General features: G+C 46.0%; 1 protein-coding gene across 1 annotated transcript in view; it reads left to right on the top strand.

Annotated features, from left to right (window-relative positions):
* Window positions 1–15,958, top strand: part of LOC140719576 (mitogen-activated protein kinase kinase kinase 5-like) — a 178,862-nt gene that overhangs the window by 30,653 nt on the left and 132,251 nt on the right. Inside the window, exons 4-5 of the mRNA XM_073034282.1 lie at window positions 3,296–3,483; window positions 8,627–8,795. Coding sequence (XP_072890383.1) covers window positions 3,296–3,483; window positions 8,627–8,795 — 357 coding nt within the window. The remainder of the gene's footprint in view (window positions 1–3,295; window positions 3,484–8,626; window positions 8,796–15,958) is intronic.

Here is a 15,958-nt window from a genome sequence, read left to right as displayed (position 1 = left end):
TCTACCTGCTTTGTATTTATGTCTGTGTGGCTAAGTACTGCTGTAATGCCACATTCAAGTTTGCCGACAACCCCACTGTCATTGGCTGAATCAAAGCGGTGGTGATTTAGCGTATTGGAGGGAGATTGAAAATCTGTCTCAGTGGTACCGCAGCGACAACTTCTCACTCAACGTCAGCAAGACCGAGGAGCTGATTATTGAGCTCAGGAGGAGGAAACCAGGGGTCCATGAGCCAGTCCTCATCGGAGGATCAGAGGTGGGGAGAATGAGAAATTTTAAATTTCTCAGCAGTGGGTCTGTCCTGAGTCCAATATGTTGTGGTGATTATATTGACTGGCTGCCTCATGGCCTGTATGGCAACCCCAATGCTTTTGAATGGAAGATCCTGCAAAAAGTAGTGGATACAGCCCAGTCTAACACAGACAAAACCATTGCACACATCTGTATGGGTGCTGTCGCAGGAAAGCAGCATCCATCGTCATGAACTCCCACCACTGTGACCACTTCCATTAGGAAGAAGGTACAGGACCCTTGAGACCTACCACCAGGTTCAGGAACAGCTATTATCCCTCAACCATCAAGCTTTTAAACCAGAGGGATAAGTTCACTTAACTTCATTCACCCCCATCATTGAATGGTACCACAACCTAATGTTACCACTTTCAGACACTCTTCATCTCATGTCCTTGATATTTATTGCTTATTTATTTATTTGTTATTATTTCTTTTTCTATTTGCTTTACAGCTTGTTCTGTTTTTTTTTGCACATTGGCTCTTTGTCCTGTTGGGTGTGATCCTTCACTGGTTCTATTGTGGTTGTATTTACTGTGAACACCCACAAGAAAATAAATCTCGGGATATGGTGACAAGTACATACCTTGATAATAATTTTGCTTTGAACTTTGAGAGAAGGAAGGAGACAGAAAGAAAAGGCAACAGGAAAAGAGAGATAGCATTAATACGTTTCTGGTTAAATAGGGAACAACAAATAGGGAAAATGTTTACGACTTCCATTGGGTTCTTTAATTTAAAGACATAGACTTTTTGCTTTGGACTTTTTGGGGAAGAAGCCAGATGAATCAGTCACTTTCCTGACTCATTGGGGCTTATGTTTTCGACAGCACTTACCTTGTTGTCTTTGTGTTTGGAGAAACATCCCTTTCTTGGAGGGGGGCTGGGATGCAGTGTCGATGGTGATTGGGGAACGGGGAGTAAGGGCTCTTTACTATCTGTACCATTCCAAATAACAGCCGGACCACTTGTTACGGATCGGCAGGGATGTAGCTCCCGTGATTGAGTTGACACTTGGGATCTCGTTTTGGGGGTTCAGTGGCCCTCTGCACCCACACAGAACTCAAGCTCCATAACTTCCAAATTTTTTTTTAAATATCTGCAAGAAAGCCAGTCAGATGCAGAACTTGCAGAAGCAATGCAATGTGAGTCATGGTTGTAATTTTCAATGACCACAAGTCCTCTTTACCAGTCTTTGTGTCGGATGTACTGTATGCTGTCATTGATCTAAATGGAGTCACATAGTGCAGAATTTGCTCTTTATCCAATGAGTTGCATTGGGAATGTGTGGATCTCACTTATATTTAGTAGAGCAGTGCCTTAGACTTAGAAAGCACAACCTCTTGACCAGCCCAAAATGAGACCTCTGTCCTCCAGTCAGTATCTGATAACGAGTAAACATCCCTTGAATTCCATCACTCAGGTTAACATTGACCCAAAGATCACTTGTGGCCAGGAGGCTGTTATGAGTACCATATTTCTCCTGGTTACACTCTCTGCACCCCAACTGGTTCACTGAGTTGAGAGCCTTTTTATCTCTTTTTCATCCTGGAGTCTTTCTGGAGCCAATAAAATCTTTCTTGTACATCTGCATTTTGCATTGTCATGTGCATTATTACAATGTATTCTAGAAAATATTAAAATAAAAATCTGGACCACGATTAACTGCTGGCTTTGAGTGATTTAGCAAGGCATAATCTCTCTGCTTCTGTCTCTGTCCATGTCTGGCTCCGTTTGTCTCTGTCTCTTTTTCCTTTAGTGTCTCTCTCATTTCTCTCTCCCCCTCCCACTACAGTGCAATACGTAAAAAATACTGAAATTAAAATCAGGAATATAAAAATAAACAATCTAAGTACTGCGAAAAGAGAACAAAATAGTGAGATCAGCAACACACACAAAATGCTGGTGGAACACAGCAGGCCAGGCAGCATCTATAGGGAGAAGCACTGTCGACGTTTCGGGGCGAGACCCTTCGTCAGGACTAACTGAAGGGAAAGATAGTAAGAGATTTGAAAGTAGGAGGGGGAGGGGGAAATGCAAAATGATAGGATTTCCCCCTCCCCCCACTACTTTCATATCTCTTACTATCTTTCCCTTCAGTTAGTCCTGACGAAGGGTCTCGGCCCGAAACGTCGACAGCGCTTCTCCCTATAGATGCTGCCTGGTCTGCTGCATCCCACCAGCATTTTGTGAGTGAGGTAGTGTTCCTGTGTTCATTGCCCATTCAGAAGGCTGATGGTGGAGGAGAAAAAACTGCTCCTGATATGTTAACTGTGTGTCTTCAGGCTCCTGTACCCCCTTCCTGATGGGTGCATTGAGAAGATGCCTTGTCCTAGGCAATGGAGGTCCTTAATGGTGGATGCTGCCTTTTGAGGTATCACCTTTTGAAGATGTCCTCAATGGTGGAGAGGCCAGTGTCAAAGATGGAGCTGTTTACAGCCCTCTACAACTCTTTCCTATCTTGCGCATTCATGCCTGCATACTAGATTGTGATGCAACCTCTCGATCTGAGAGACCAGTAAAACAAGCTTGTCATAAGCAACATACCCTTGTTCCCTTGGCATTGAATTATGGAGCAACCTCATTCAGTTCCCACTGGGATTCGGAGCATCACCCATTCCTGGCACCACTGAGTAATTATACGATTTTAGTATGGCATTTATCCTCCCTTTAATTTTCAGGAGAAATTGCATGGGAGGGGATGTTGTTACTGATTCATTCACTTTGAGAAAAAGGTCTTTTGAACGTTGAACCTCTGCTTGCTGTACCAGGGACTCCTACCTGAGTCATCTGCATGGCTCAAGTTCCAGCTGATTGACTGGAACAATAATTACTCTTCATGCTTCACAGACCAAAGCACTTTCACAAAGAATCTGCTGGGTTAGGATTATTTCCTGGCTTCACTCTGTATAACAAGGTGTGCTTGTGTGTAGTTTACAGACAGGATATTGTCACTGAAGCTGCTGTGATCTTCAGGGTGTGTCTGTCTCTCTTCCTCGCCCAGGGCTGCTGCGGGAACTACATGTTTATCCCCTACATCGTGACGCCCACTGGGAAGCTCTTCTGCTGCGAAGCCAGCATGATAAAGGGTCTGACCGAGATGTTCCAGCCGCACTTTAACCTTGAGACCCTGCTCGTGCCCTTGGTGGATCGCCTGACTAAGCTGCTCGAGGAAACTCAGATCAATTCTTGGTGAGATTTCTGCTTCCGTGGCAAATTTTCAGGATGTAGGGAAGGGATTAGGATGCAAGACTCCAGAGGTGGAAACCCGTGGAGTTTTCCCTGCACAATGCACGACCCAGTAAGGGTAGCACTGATCAGAGAGGCGTTCACTGTTAGAGCTGGGAGTAAAGAATCAAGGCGAAGCTTGCTGGTGCTGAGGAGGACGTTTAAACTCACTTGGCAAGGGACGTACCACAAGGAATGAGGAAACGTACAGAAAGCATTGGTAAAAATAAATAGCAACAGAACAAGGATAACGTGGCCTCAAGATTCGGGGGAGTAGATTTAGGTTGGAGATGAGGAGGAACTGCTTTTCCCAGAGAGTGGTGAATCTGTGGAATTCTCTGCCCAATGAAGCAGTGGAGGCTACCTCAGTAAGTGTATTTAAGACAAGATTAGATAGATTTTTGCACAGTAGGGGAATTGAGGGTAATGGGGAAAAGGCAGGTAGGTGGAGATGAGTCCATGGCCAGATCAGCCATGATCTTATTGAATGGCAGAGCAGGCTCGATGGGCCAGATGGCCGACACCTGCTTCTATTTCTTATGATCTTGTGCAACAAAAAAGCTTTGGACAGAACTGTACAAGATGATCAAAGCTAGGTTTATAGAGCATCTATCGAAAAACAGGAAGCATGTTGAGCGTGTTGGTGAGCTGAGGTGTAGGTAGCTACCTCAGGGCAATAATAATTGTGATGTCATGACAATAAAGGACCTGGCAAAAATACAAGAGGAGGAATGAGTTCTGAATATCCCTGGATACACAATGTTGGCAAAGCACAGGAAGGGAAGGGAGAGGCTTAGGAGGATGGTGCAAAACGGAAGAGACAGGATGTCCCAGAGTGGTAAAGGATGGAATTCCTATTCAGAGTTAAGGAAAATACAGAGTCACAGTAAGTGGGAAAGGTAATGAAGTGGAAGTGTGAGGGAAATTAAAGCTATATGGGGAGAGAACAGGAAGAAGAACTGACTTGCAGTTGGTAGACTGATATGGAATCGACCGATAAAATGCCCCTCATAATGATGTAACAATTCTCTGCTGGGGAAGTTGTGTTTGAGGAACTCTGCTTTGATCACATTTCCACTTTCATGTTAATATTCAGATCTCTCACACCACGTGGTAGGTGATTTGAGAAAACTAAGACCCACTCAATGAATCTGGCTTTCTCCGTTGATTCAATTAATCCATTTGTCCAGAAACCCAATAACAGTAGGAAAAGACCAGTGATAAAGTGGAGGGTGGAATCAAAACAATCACTGTCACCAAAGAAAAGGAACCAGGCACACGATTCGGGATTAGAGGTTGACAAATCTTCTTAATCTGATGGCCTGTATCCCAGTGTATTAAAAGAAGTGGCTTTTGGTATAGTGGATGCATTGGTCATGATCTTCCAAATCTCACTCAACTCTGGAATGGTTCCAATTGTCAAGAAACCACAAATGAAGCATTTCTTTCAAGTAATTTCAGAGCAGGAAATTACGAGCCAGTTAACTTAATGGGAAAATGCCAGAATCCATTAAGTGAATGATAGCAGGGCATTTAGAAAATTATACTACAATTTTGAAAGTGGTTTTAAGTGAGGGAAATTGGGTTTGGCAAGTTATTAGAGTTCTTGGAGGTAATGACAAGCAGGGTGATTAGAAAGGGAACTAATAAATTCAGCATCTTTGGATTTGCAGAAAATTGTCTGTAAAGCAGCATATTACAAGTTATCACACAAGCTATGACCTCGTGGCATTGACGCTAATATCTTGGCATGGACAAGGAACTGGCCACCTCGTCAATCCAGAGAAATGGATCCTTTTCAGGGTTGGAGACTGTAGCCAGGGGCTGCGGCCTCAAATATTGGCAGTCTGGATTAATGCCGAGGGCGAAGGGACAGTGAGAAGCAGGATAAGAGGAGGATGCAGGGGTGTGGATAAGTTAAGAGAGCAGACAGAATTTTGGCAGATGTAGTATAATGACAAAGTCAAGTTTACTGTCATGTGCACAAGTACATGTCTGCACAGGCGCAACGAAAAAGTTCCTTACAGCAGCTTCACAGGTACATAGCATCAGAAAAGCAGCATTCACAAGAAGAAAAAAATCACTTTTACAAGAAAGAGCACAATTAAGACAAAAGAAACTGAATGAGCAGCATTGTGAGGTTTTCCATTTTGGTGGGAAGTATTGTCGTCTTCACCCTTCCCATTGGGCAGAAGATACAGAAGCCTGAAAGGACTTATCTCCAGGCCCAAGGGCAGCTTCTACCCCCTGTAATAAGACTATTGAATGGTCACCTAATACTATAAGATGGACTCTTGACCTCACAGTCTACCTCGTTACAGCCTTGTGCCTTATTAGCTGCCTCCCTGCAACTGTAACACTTTGTTCTGTATTCTGGTGTAGCTTTTCCCTGGCACTGTCACAATGTACAGATGCAATGAAATGATCCGTACGGACATAGTGGGTGCATTAGCAACACTGAAATGGAATTCTGACCTGGTTCAAGGGGATAGGGGCCAAGTGCAGGCAAATGGGTCACATTCAGGTCGGAACTTCCGATCAAAGTTTTTCCACTATAGCTCAGTACCTGTGACAATAACAAACCAAATTACCAATTTATTGAACAATCTTAATGAAGTTGCTTAATTATAGAGAACCTGGAGAATGGTACTGGGGGGGATATGGTTGTTGTCCTGCAGGAAGTTTGGGCCATCAGCATGTGGGTGCAGCACGTAATCAGGAAGGGAAGTGGAATGTTGGCCTTTATTGCAAAAAAGAAGGTAAATGAAAATAGGGAATGTGCTGCTACTAACGTATCCATTGTGAGCACCACCTAGATTACTGTAACACACACAAAATGCTGATGGAACGCAGCAGGCCAGGCAGCATCTATAGGAAGAAGTACAGTCGATGTTTCGGGCCGAGACCCTTCGTCAGGACTAACTGAAAGAAGAGATAGTAAGAGATTTGAAAGGGGGGGGGGAATTCCGAAATGATAGGAGAAGACAAGAGGGGCAGGAATGAAGCCAAGAGCTTGGAAGTTGATTGGCAAAAGGGATACAGAGCTGGAGAAGGGAGAGGATCATGGGACGGGAGGCCTCGGGAGAAAGAAAAGGGGAGGGGAGCACCAGAGGGAGATGGAGAGCAGGCAAGGAGTGATTGTGAGGGGGCAGAGAGAGAAAAGGGGGGGGGGAAGGAATACTAAATAAATAAAGGATGGGGTAAGATTACTGGATGGATTACTGTGTACAGTATTAGCTTCCTTATCCAAAGAGTGATATACTGTACGTGCATTGGGAACAATTCTGAAAAGGTTCACTTAATTCCTTGGGTGAAGAATTTAACACAAAGCTAGGTATGGCCCACATTCATTGGAGTTCAGAAGCATGAGTAATAATCTCATTTAAATATGTAGGGCTCTGATGTGGCTTGATAAAGGAGGATGTTTCCTCTTGAGGGACGATCAAAAACTGGGGGCTGAATAAAGGATCACCTTTTAAGAAGGCGATAGGGAAGAATTTCTTCACCGTGGGTGATGGATCGTTGAGATTCAGCATTCCAGAGAGCCTAAACATTGAATTAATTCACAGCCAAGACAAACAGAACTTCCGGAGGAGATTGAACCGTAATTTCAATGAACCACAAGGCTGAACCCTGCTTCTGTTTCTTGCGTTTTTGTATAAATTGGCCACAGAGCTCTGACAACTGACAGAGGAACCATCAGATATTGATGCTTCTCTTCCTGATAGGGTGAACGTTATTTTTTTACGCATGGTTTGATGCACGGAACAATGTGTCGGTGAGGAAAGCACCCCCCCCCCCACCTCCCCCAGGTAGTCTGTCCGACTGCAGCTGCTATGAGGAAGACCCAAGCCAGGGTCAACCCATGTAAAGCTACGGAGCCCTGATAACATACCTGGTCGGGTCCTGAGTGACTATAGAGCCTAGCGAACAGAGGTTCTAACAGACATCCTCAACATCTCTCTGGAATAGTCCACAGGGTTCATCAACCTGGTGCCCAAGAGGGTGACAGTAACCTGTCTTAATGACCACCATCCAGTGGCACTGACCTCAACGATAATGAGGTGCGCAGCACCTTTTTTGTGTGTGAGCTCTATGTATTGTGTTGTCCGCCTCAGTCAGGAGGAACCTTGTTCCGTTTGGTGGTATACGTGTACAGCTGAAATGACGATTAACTTGAACATTGCAGAGGGAAAATCCTTTCTAACCTTGGGATTCCAGTACAATTTCCATTGCTCCTACAAAAAGTTACTAATGGATTTGGGGGAATAAAGTTCTGCAGCCTTTCTTCTGCCTTCTGCACTCCATAAATTAAACATGAAATTAAAACGTGGGGGTAGGTTGCCCTCATTGCTGTGAAAGAGCTAAGTTAACTTGACATGCTGTACCAAGCATTAACAAGTGACTTCCCCATAGACTGCAAGACTCGTGGTGCTGAACGTCTGTTTATGAAGGGACTAAGATGTGAGGGTTCCACAGGGGCAGCAAGATTGGAACTGGTTATGTTTGCTGGTGTTACTGAGGAGATGCCATGGGACAGGCATGTGGAGTAGTTAGAGGGCAGAGCAGAGTTGAGGCCTTTGTTCCACTCTGTGTGTTCTGCACTGGAAGGCCAGTGACGTGGATGTGGGATGAAGAACATCTGTGGTCGGATGTTGGGCCAGCAGACCAGCGAGGATGAGCACTGGTGGTCTTCTAGGTCAGTGGGTTCTGAGACTGGAGTTCCATGGGGGCCAGTGACTTCCTAGGTCGGCAAGACCAGAGTTCAAGGTCTAATGCGTGGGGTTGTCTAGGGAACTCAAAGGGCCAATGAGTCTACTGGAGGCTGACAACCAGACACCTCCTGCCTGGGGTAGGAGGACTGTCTGTGTGAGTGCGGAGGAGGGAGGAACGGGGCTTGTTTTATTGCTGTTGTTGCCGCTTGGGCTGTTCCGCAGACACGGTGGGCATGCTTTGTTGGCACTGGGATGTGTGGCGATACTTGTGGGTGGCCCCCAACACATCCTTAGTTTGTGTTGGTCGTTAACGCACATGACGCATTTCACTGTGCCTCGATCTGCGGACAATAAATCACCGGATCTGATCTGACCCTTTCCTCCTCCTGCAGCGAGTATTTTCGGGAAACCATTCGGAATGACATCCGCAAAGCGAGGGAGATGTACAGCGGGCAGGAGCTTCGGAAGGCCCTGGCACAGATACAACAACGTCTGGACAGCGTCGAGCTGCTGAGCGCAGACATAGTGGTGAACCTTCTGCTATCGTACCGGGATGTGCAGGTGCGTCAGCTTTTGTGAATACCAGGCAAACCCCAAGCGTGAAAGGCTCCCCACTCTAACACTCTCTCTGCAGTATTCTGCATTGCTATAATCCTGACACTCCCGCCAATAACACTATCTGTGCTTGCCAAAGACGCTCTGCAGATCGGTGTGAGTTTTGTTAATAGAGGTTCCAGGGAAAAGCTCAGATGTTCCCTCAGCACAGCAATGTTACTGATCCGAAAGGTACGAGTTCATTAATTCAGAAAGTTCAAAGGTCAAAGAAAATTTATTAAGTACACATATCACTACATCCTGCCTTGAGATTCATAGCTTGCAGACATTCACAGGAAAATAAAGTACGATAGGATTTAAGAAGAACTATACATGACAAAGACTGACAAACAACGAGCCAAAGAAGACCACTCATGCAAATAAACACTGAGAACATGAGTTGCAGAGTTTGTGGAGTAAGTTCAGTGTTGAGGTGAGTGAATTCATCCACGCTCGTTCATAACTGTTCCTGAACCTGGTGGTGTGGGACCCAGGGCTCCTGTGCCTCCTGCCCGACGGCAGTAGTGAGAAGAGAGCATGGATGAACGACAGGGCTCCTTGAAAATGGATGCTGCTTTCTTGTCGAACTGCTTCTTGTAAGTGTGCTGAATGGTGGGGAGGGCTTTGCCTGTGATGGACTGGGCTGTACCCCACCCCTTTCTGTACTTTCCTGTTCCTGGGCATCGGTGTTTCCATGCCAGCCCATCCTGCGGCTCTCCACTGTCCACCTGTAGAAGTCTGTCGGAGTTTTAGGAGACCTGCTGAATCGATGCAAGCCCGTGCAAAAGAAAGGGAGAGTTAGTTCGTGTTTTCATCGCTAACCCACGCTGATAGAATTTTCTGTTCCCTCCTAGGATTATTTCCCCAGGTGTCAATGCATTAACGATTCAATAGTGCAATATTATGGTCCGTTCCCAGGGACAGAAGATTCCTTATTAGCGCTGGCCCAGTGGTAACATTCCTGACTCTTGGGCAAAGCTTCCAGGCTCAACTTCCAGTCATGAAACTTCCAATTTGACAATCCTGTCTGGATGAAGGTAGCTAGTCTTGTAGTAACTTTAAACCAGGACCCCGCTCTCAGGCTTTACTGGGAGGTCTCCCTGGAGTTTCGTCCTATGTTCACCCTTCAACAAGCACCATGGATATGACTTTCTGGGTTGTTACTGCATTAATTTGCAGTGACGGAATTTACCGCAGTATATCATTCACAGTAAGTTCTCTCTCCCTTTTATACTGAAGGGTTTGTGTTAGCAAATGGTTTGCATTTTACTCATTATCTTGCATAGTTTTTGCATATGTAACATTTAAATATAAAGGTTTAGCAAAACATAGAATGAAATTTCCATGGTGTCTCTTGGTCTGGAACTGAGAGACTGTACCTGGCTGAAAGACATATTTTGTCCGAGACGGAGGAAGTACTTGGGGCAGCATCGCAAACAAGTCTGCACCGTTGCCCTAACACTGTCCCAGTCCTCGCTGTAACGTTGCTCTGACAAACTAGTCAGCTTAATCCCCAGGACTAGTGGGAATCTGCTCAGCATATAGCAGCTACGTTCCAGAAACAACGTGATGCACCATCAATAACTCACTCTGAGATGTAAAAGCGAGGTATCGGCTTTTATTGACTGGAAGAAGGAACGAGCAGTGAGTGACCACCATACTACATCCTGGAGACAGAGAGGCCGGGCTCAGACCTCCATCACCTTTATACAGGGGTCTGTGGGAGGAGCCACAGGAGCTGTCAGCAGGGGTCTGTGGGAGGAGCCACAGGAGCTGTCAGCAGGGGTCTGTGGGAGGAGCCACAGGAGCTGTCAGCAGGGGTCTGTGGGAGGAGCCACAGGAGCTATCAGCGGGGGTCTGTGGGAGGAGTCACAGGAGCTGTCAGCGGGGGTCTGTGGGAGGAGCCACAGGAGCTGTCAGCAGGGGTCTGTGGGAGGAGCCACAGGAGCTGTCAGCAGGGGTCTGTGGGAGGAGCCACAGGAGCTGTCAGCGGGGGTCTGTGGGAGGAGCCACAGGAGCTGTCAGCAGGGGGCATGTCCAGCCAGGTATATGTAGTTCACCACACAACGGCACTGTACTGGAGCTGAAGTGGGCGGCTGGTACTTAAGTCGCTCGGTGCCGAGAGGCCAAACCATTTAACTCATTCATTAGAGCGTTTCAACGAATAGGAGTTCTGCTCAAAGCCCACAGGACCTGTTCCTGCTGACTATGAGACTATAAGGAGCAAATTAGTCCATCGAGTCTGCTCTGTCATTTAATTATGGCTAATTTATTATCCCTCTCAACCCTAATCTTCTGCCTTCTCCCCATAACCTTTGACACCACAACTAATCAAGAGCCTAACAACCTGCACTTTAAATATACCCAATGACTTGGCCCCCACTGTTCTCCAACAATAAAGGCCCTGGAAGCATGGACCACTTTTTGTGGCTCGGGATCCCCCTCTCAGTGAAGGCGGGCATCAGCAATGAAATTCACTATTGCAGATGAATGAAAAGGGAGCTCAGAGCCGGCACAACACTCGCAGCAATAATCCTAAATCTGGACGACACGCAGGAGGTATCTCAATGTGTTAGAAACATATCAGTGATGCCAGCTCTCCAAACTCAATAAGCAAACCGATGTCAGAGTCGCGGTCCATCGTTCACAGCTTTGGGGCTTTTTTTACACTTCGGTCGACCAGGCCTGTCCCACACCAGACACCCGAGACAGGCTCTCAGGTTTCAGATTATCGCTGCACAGGCGACAGGTGTACATCGGTGCTTTTGGTGAGACGCGCCATTTACATTAACAACCGACACAACCTAGGGGTGTGGCCCACAAGTGTCACCACGTGTACTGGCATCAATATTCACAGAACAGCAACAGCAAAGCGAGTCCCCAATGCGTCGCACCCGTTCATACACTCATAAATGCACACAGACATTCCTCTACCCCCAGGACGGTGCGTCTCCCATCCCCCAGCTTCCAGTGAAAAAGGGTGAAGAAGTTCCCCCTGTAGTTCTAGACCTAGCAGAGGACCTGGTTCTACTCTCACCCAACCTCAGTGGAAAAAGCTTGCTTTCACTCACGCTTTCTATTTCCCTCTTAGCCGCTCTCAAATCTCCCCTCCTTCAGAGGTAAAAACCCAAGCCATTTCCATTTTCCCTATAACTCAGTCGCTCAAGTCCCGGAAACATCCTTCTAATATTTCTCTGTACTCTTTGAATCTTATTGCTATCATTTAGGTAGGTGACCAGAACTGCACACAATACCCCAAATTTTGCCTCACCAAAATTTGTCACCAAAATTTTGTCTTACACGACTTCAACACAACGTCCCAGCTCCTGTACTCATACTCTGATTTATGAAGACCAACGTGCCAAAAGCTGTCCTTAAGATGCTGTGACACTACTTTCAAGGAATCTCGATCCCTCTTTTCTACTGCACTCCTCAGCGCCCTACCGTTCACTGTGTGGGTCCTACCTAGTCTGTCCTCCAGAGTGTAACACATCACAATAGTCTACATTAAATTCAATCTGCTATATTTCAGCCCATTTTTCTGTCTGTCCCAGATCCCGCTGTAAGCTTTGATAGCCCTCCTCTCTGTTCAATACACTGCCCCCCCCCCCAATCTTGGTGTCATCTGCAAATTTGCTGTTGCAATTTACCACATTGTCATCCAGATATAGATGACAAACAACAATGGACCCAACACCGATCCCTGCGGTACACCACTAGTCACAGGCCTAGTCAGAGAGGCAAGTATCTATTACCGCCCTCTGGCTTCTCCCGTTAAGCTAATGTTGAATCCAACTTACTACCTCATCCTGAATGCCGAGCGACTGAACCTTCTTGACCAGCCTCCCATGTGGGACCTTGTCAAAGGCATTGCGGAAGTCCACGTGAACAATGTCCACTGCCTTCCCTTCATAAACTTACGTTGACTGTCTACCTCCCTGAAAAACTATAATATTGGTTCAACACAACCTACCACACATAAAGCCATGTTGGCTATCCCTGATCAGGTCTTGTCCATCCAAACATGTATATTTCTTGTCCCTTGGAATTCCTGCCACTAATTTACCCACCACTGACGTCAGGCTCACTGTTCTGTAATTTCCTGGCTTATCCTTACAGCCTTTCTTAAACAATGAAGCAGCAATTGCTACCCTCCAGTCCTGCGGCACCTCACCTGTGGTTAAGGCCATTTTAAATACTTCTGCCAGTGCCCCTGCACTTTCTGCACCGGGCTCCCACAAGATCCAAGGGGACACCTGATCCTACCCCACCCTAGTTTGCCTCAAGACAGCAAGCACTTCCTCTTCTGTAAGGTGGAATTGAGCCGTGACCTCACTACTATCTTGCTTCCGTTCTATAGACAGTTTCCGTCATCTGAGTAAATACAGATGCAAAAAAAAATTCAGTTAAGATCCCATATCTCATTCGGGCAACAATTCCATTTAACGTCCTCCCCCCCACCCATCTCTCTTGATGTCTGTCAGTGATACTCCCTGGCCAGTTCCCCATTCCATCCATCGCTAACGAGGATTATGCACCAATCCCTCCTCGTCACCCATTTATTTTTCCCTTAGGTTTAAGGTGCGTTCTGACCAGGGAGCTTTAAAGTGGGCTGAAAAGGGCAAAGCTTTTAAACTTGTGTGATGATCCCAGAACAAAGAGCTCGATCACCCCTGAAACTTTCTGCCCCAAAATCTCAGGGCTAAAGCTGATCCATTTCTGTGGGTAGCAGTTGAGAGGTTTGCAGAGGCAATGTGAGTACGTCATGTTGAGGTGTAGCTAGGCCCTGATCTAATTGAATGGGCGGACTTTGTCCTGTACAGAATGTGTCCCCGTCCTCCAGTGATTCCTGATTGCAGTGTTTGTTGGTATTAGGCTCATTCCACTTGGAATGCTTCCATTTTAACTCGGCTTGTTGTAAGCACGCCAATCACTCACCGAACTCAGCTTTCTTGTTTGTGTGTGATTTCCTCCCCCACCTTCTCATGAGATTCCTCGAGTGAGTAATCCTTTTCATTAAAAAAAAAGTCTAGTTATCCGGTCTATCTTTGTAGAACATTGTTACTATGAACAAAATGTACAGGGAATTTAGCCAAGCCTGTACTGATGTTCCTACAATCTAGTAACAATACTGATTGTAACCATAGAGTTTGAAAACGCCTTAGCTGACGCACTGTCACCTCTGATTTCTCTCTGAACGCAGCACCTCGCTATCATAGTCTGGTAACAATCTTTTAAAAATGGTCGGAGGTGAACATCTTTGGCCTTCTTCGCAGGTACCTGCAATAAATCTTGCTCTTACCAGCAATGCCCATACACTAGGCTTGTCACTCATTCAACCCTGGTATTTAATTGTACAAATGTTTACTTTCCCCATTCTCGGTTTTATCATGGCTGTTTACTTCCTCACGGCCATGAAGTGCATTTTCTATTGTACAGTCTGTTCTGCCGCTCTGAGATTTAGTTTATGAAAAGCCTGTCTGTTTCGTTTGTACTTTTTTGCTGCATTTTTCATGTCGTTGATCTGTAACTATTTGCATCTGATGATAAACAAAGGTGAACTTTGAAATGGTGACTTATTCCTGCACCGTCATTGACCACTTGCCAAGCATAACTGCAGAAGGAATTACAAGCCAGGGAAAGACCATTCGGCCCAACCGCTCCGTGCTTCTCACTGGTGCCCTTCCATCTTAGTCTCAGCAAATCATTCTGTTTTTATTCAGAGATACAGCAGAATCCAACGAGCCTGTGCCACCCACTTACACCCACGTGACCAATTACCCTCCTAACCAGTACATCTTTGGCATATGGGGGGAAACTGGAGCACTGGGAGAAACCTGCTCCACGTTAGCATTACACTAGCCGTTAGACTAGCTCTTGCTCATATATTTTCCTAGGAACTATGCTGTCACCCCGTGTGGGAGCAAGTTACCCCCTCATGGAGAAGTTTCACTTCAATTCCTTTCTGCATCAATTAAAAACCCACTTCCACTCTATCGTAATTTTGGAAGGCCGCTGCTGCCTCAGCACTGCTGAGCGCAGTCTGTGTGGAGTTTGCAGGTGCTCCCTGGGGTTTCCTCTGAGTCCTCTGACTTCCTGCAACACGCTGGTTGGTTACTTGGCTTTTTGACTTGTTACGCGGTGCCCGGTAGTGGTAGAGGAACCGAGGCGGAGTTGGTGGGCACCCACCAGAGAACAAAATACAGGGGAATGGGTCTGGTGGGATTGCTATGCCAGCCTGGATTTGATGGGCTGAATGGCCTACTCCAATTTTATTTAATAAGTAAATGAGGTAGATGAGTAAATAACCATCAGCCTTTTCTTGAAGAGAGCCCAGGTTTGTTCAGTCCTTGTTATTTTGACATTATATGTGTAAATCTTTTGTACTCTCTCCTTTGGTGGTAAGGAAGCTATTGTGGGATAACTAAAATGCTCTCTAAGTTTCGCTGACTTCTCTTTTCTCATCTTTTTGCTTTTCTGTAACTTGTTTTTAGATTAGAGGTTTCTTTTCCTTTTCATTGGCTTCCTGTCTTCCGTGAGGCTTGCCCAGACCTGCTTGGAACCTTGGTAGGCAGCACACTTTGGATCAAATGCTGCGTTTGATGTGAATCTGGAACTAAGTTATTCCTTATGGGTTTGAGGTCTAAGTACACGGTCTGGGTTTAGTGCATTGTTGGCACAGTCCTCTCTCGGGTCGAACGTTAAGCAGAAGCCTGCTCAATATCTGAGGAGGGTCTTAACATTTCCTTTTTGACATTACAAAGAGTAACTGACAGGTTCACCCCAGTCTATTGGAACCAGCTGTGGGTAAACTATCTGTTGCATTGAGGACTTCACAGAAACAACTATTCGATGATAAAACACTGGGACATTCTGGGATTGTGAAAGCCAGTGTGTAAATGTCAGTTCTTTCATTTGCTACTTTTCCTGCTTAAACAATTGACGTAGCTGAGTTCGAATCTCAGTGAAGTGCGATGTTGAGCAATAATGTCAGGGCGGCCAGGAAGGCTGTCATCTCATCACCCTGGAGTAGGCTGCTGAACCGGTTTGTACGCTCCTGCAGTGAACTGGCCTTGAGTGAAACTGGCAGGATGAGGGAGCTGGGTGCAAAGGGAAAGTGAGTAGAGAGC

The sequence above is a fragment of the Hemitrygon akajei genome, chromosome 32, assembly GCF_048418815.1.
Source record: "Hemitrygon akajei chromosome 32, sHemAka1.3, whole genome shotgun sequence".
Taxonomy (NCBI): domain Eukaryota; kingdom Metazoa; phylum Chordata; class Chondrichthyes; order Myliobatiformes; family Dasyatidae; genus Hemitrygon; species Hemitrygon akajei.
This window is presented reverse-complemented; position numbering and strand designations above follow the sequence as displayed.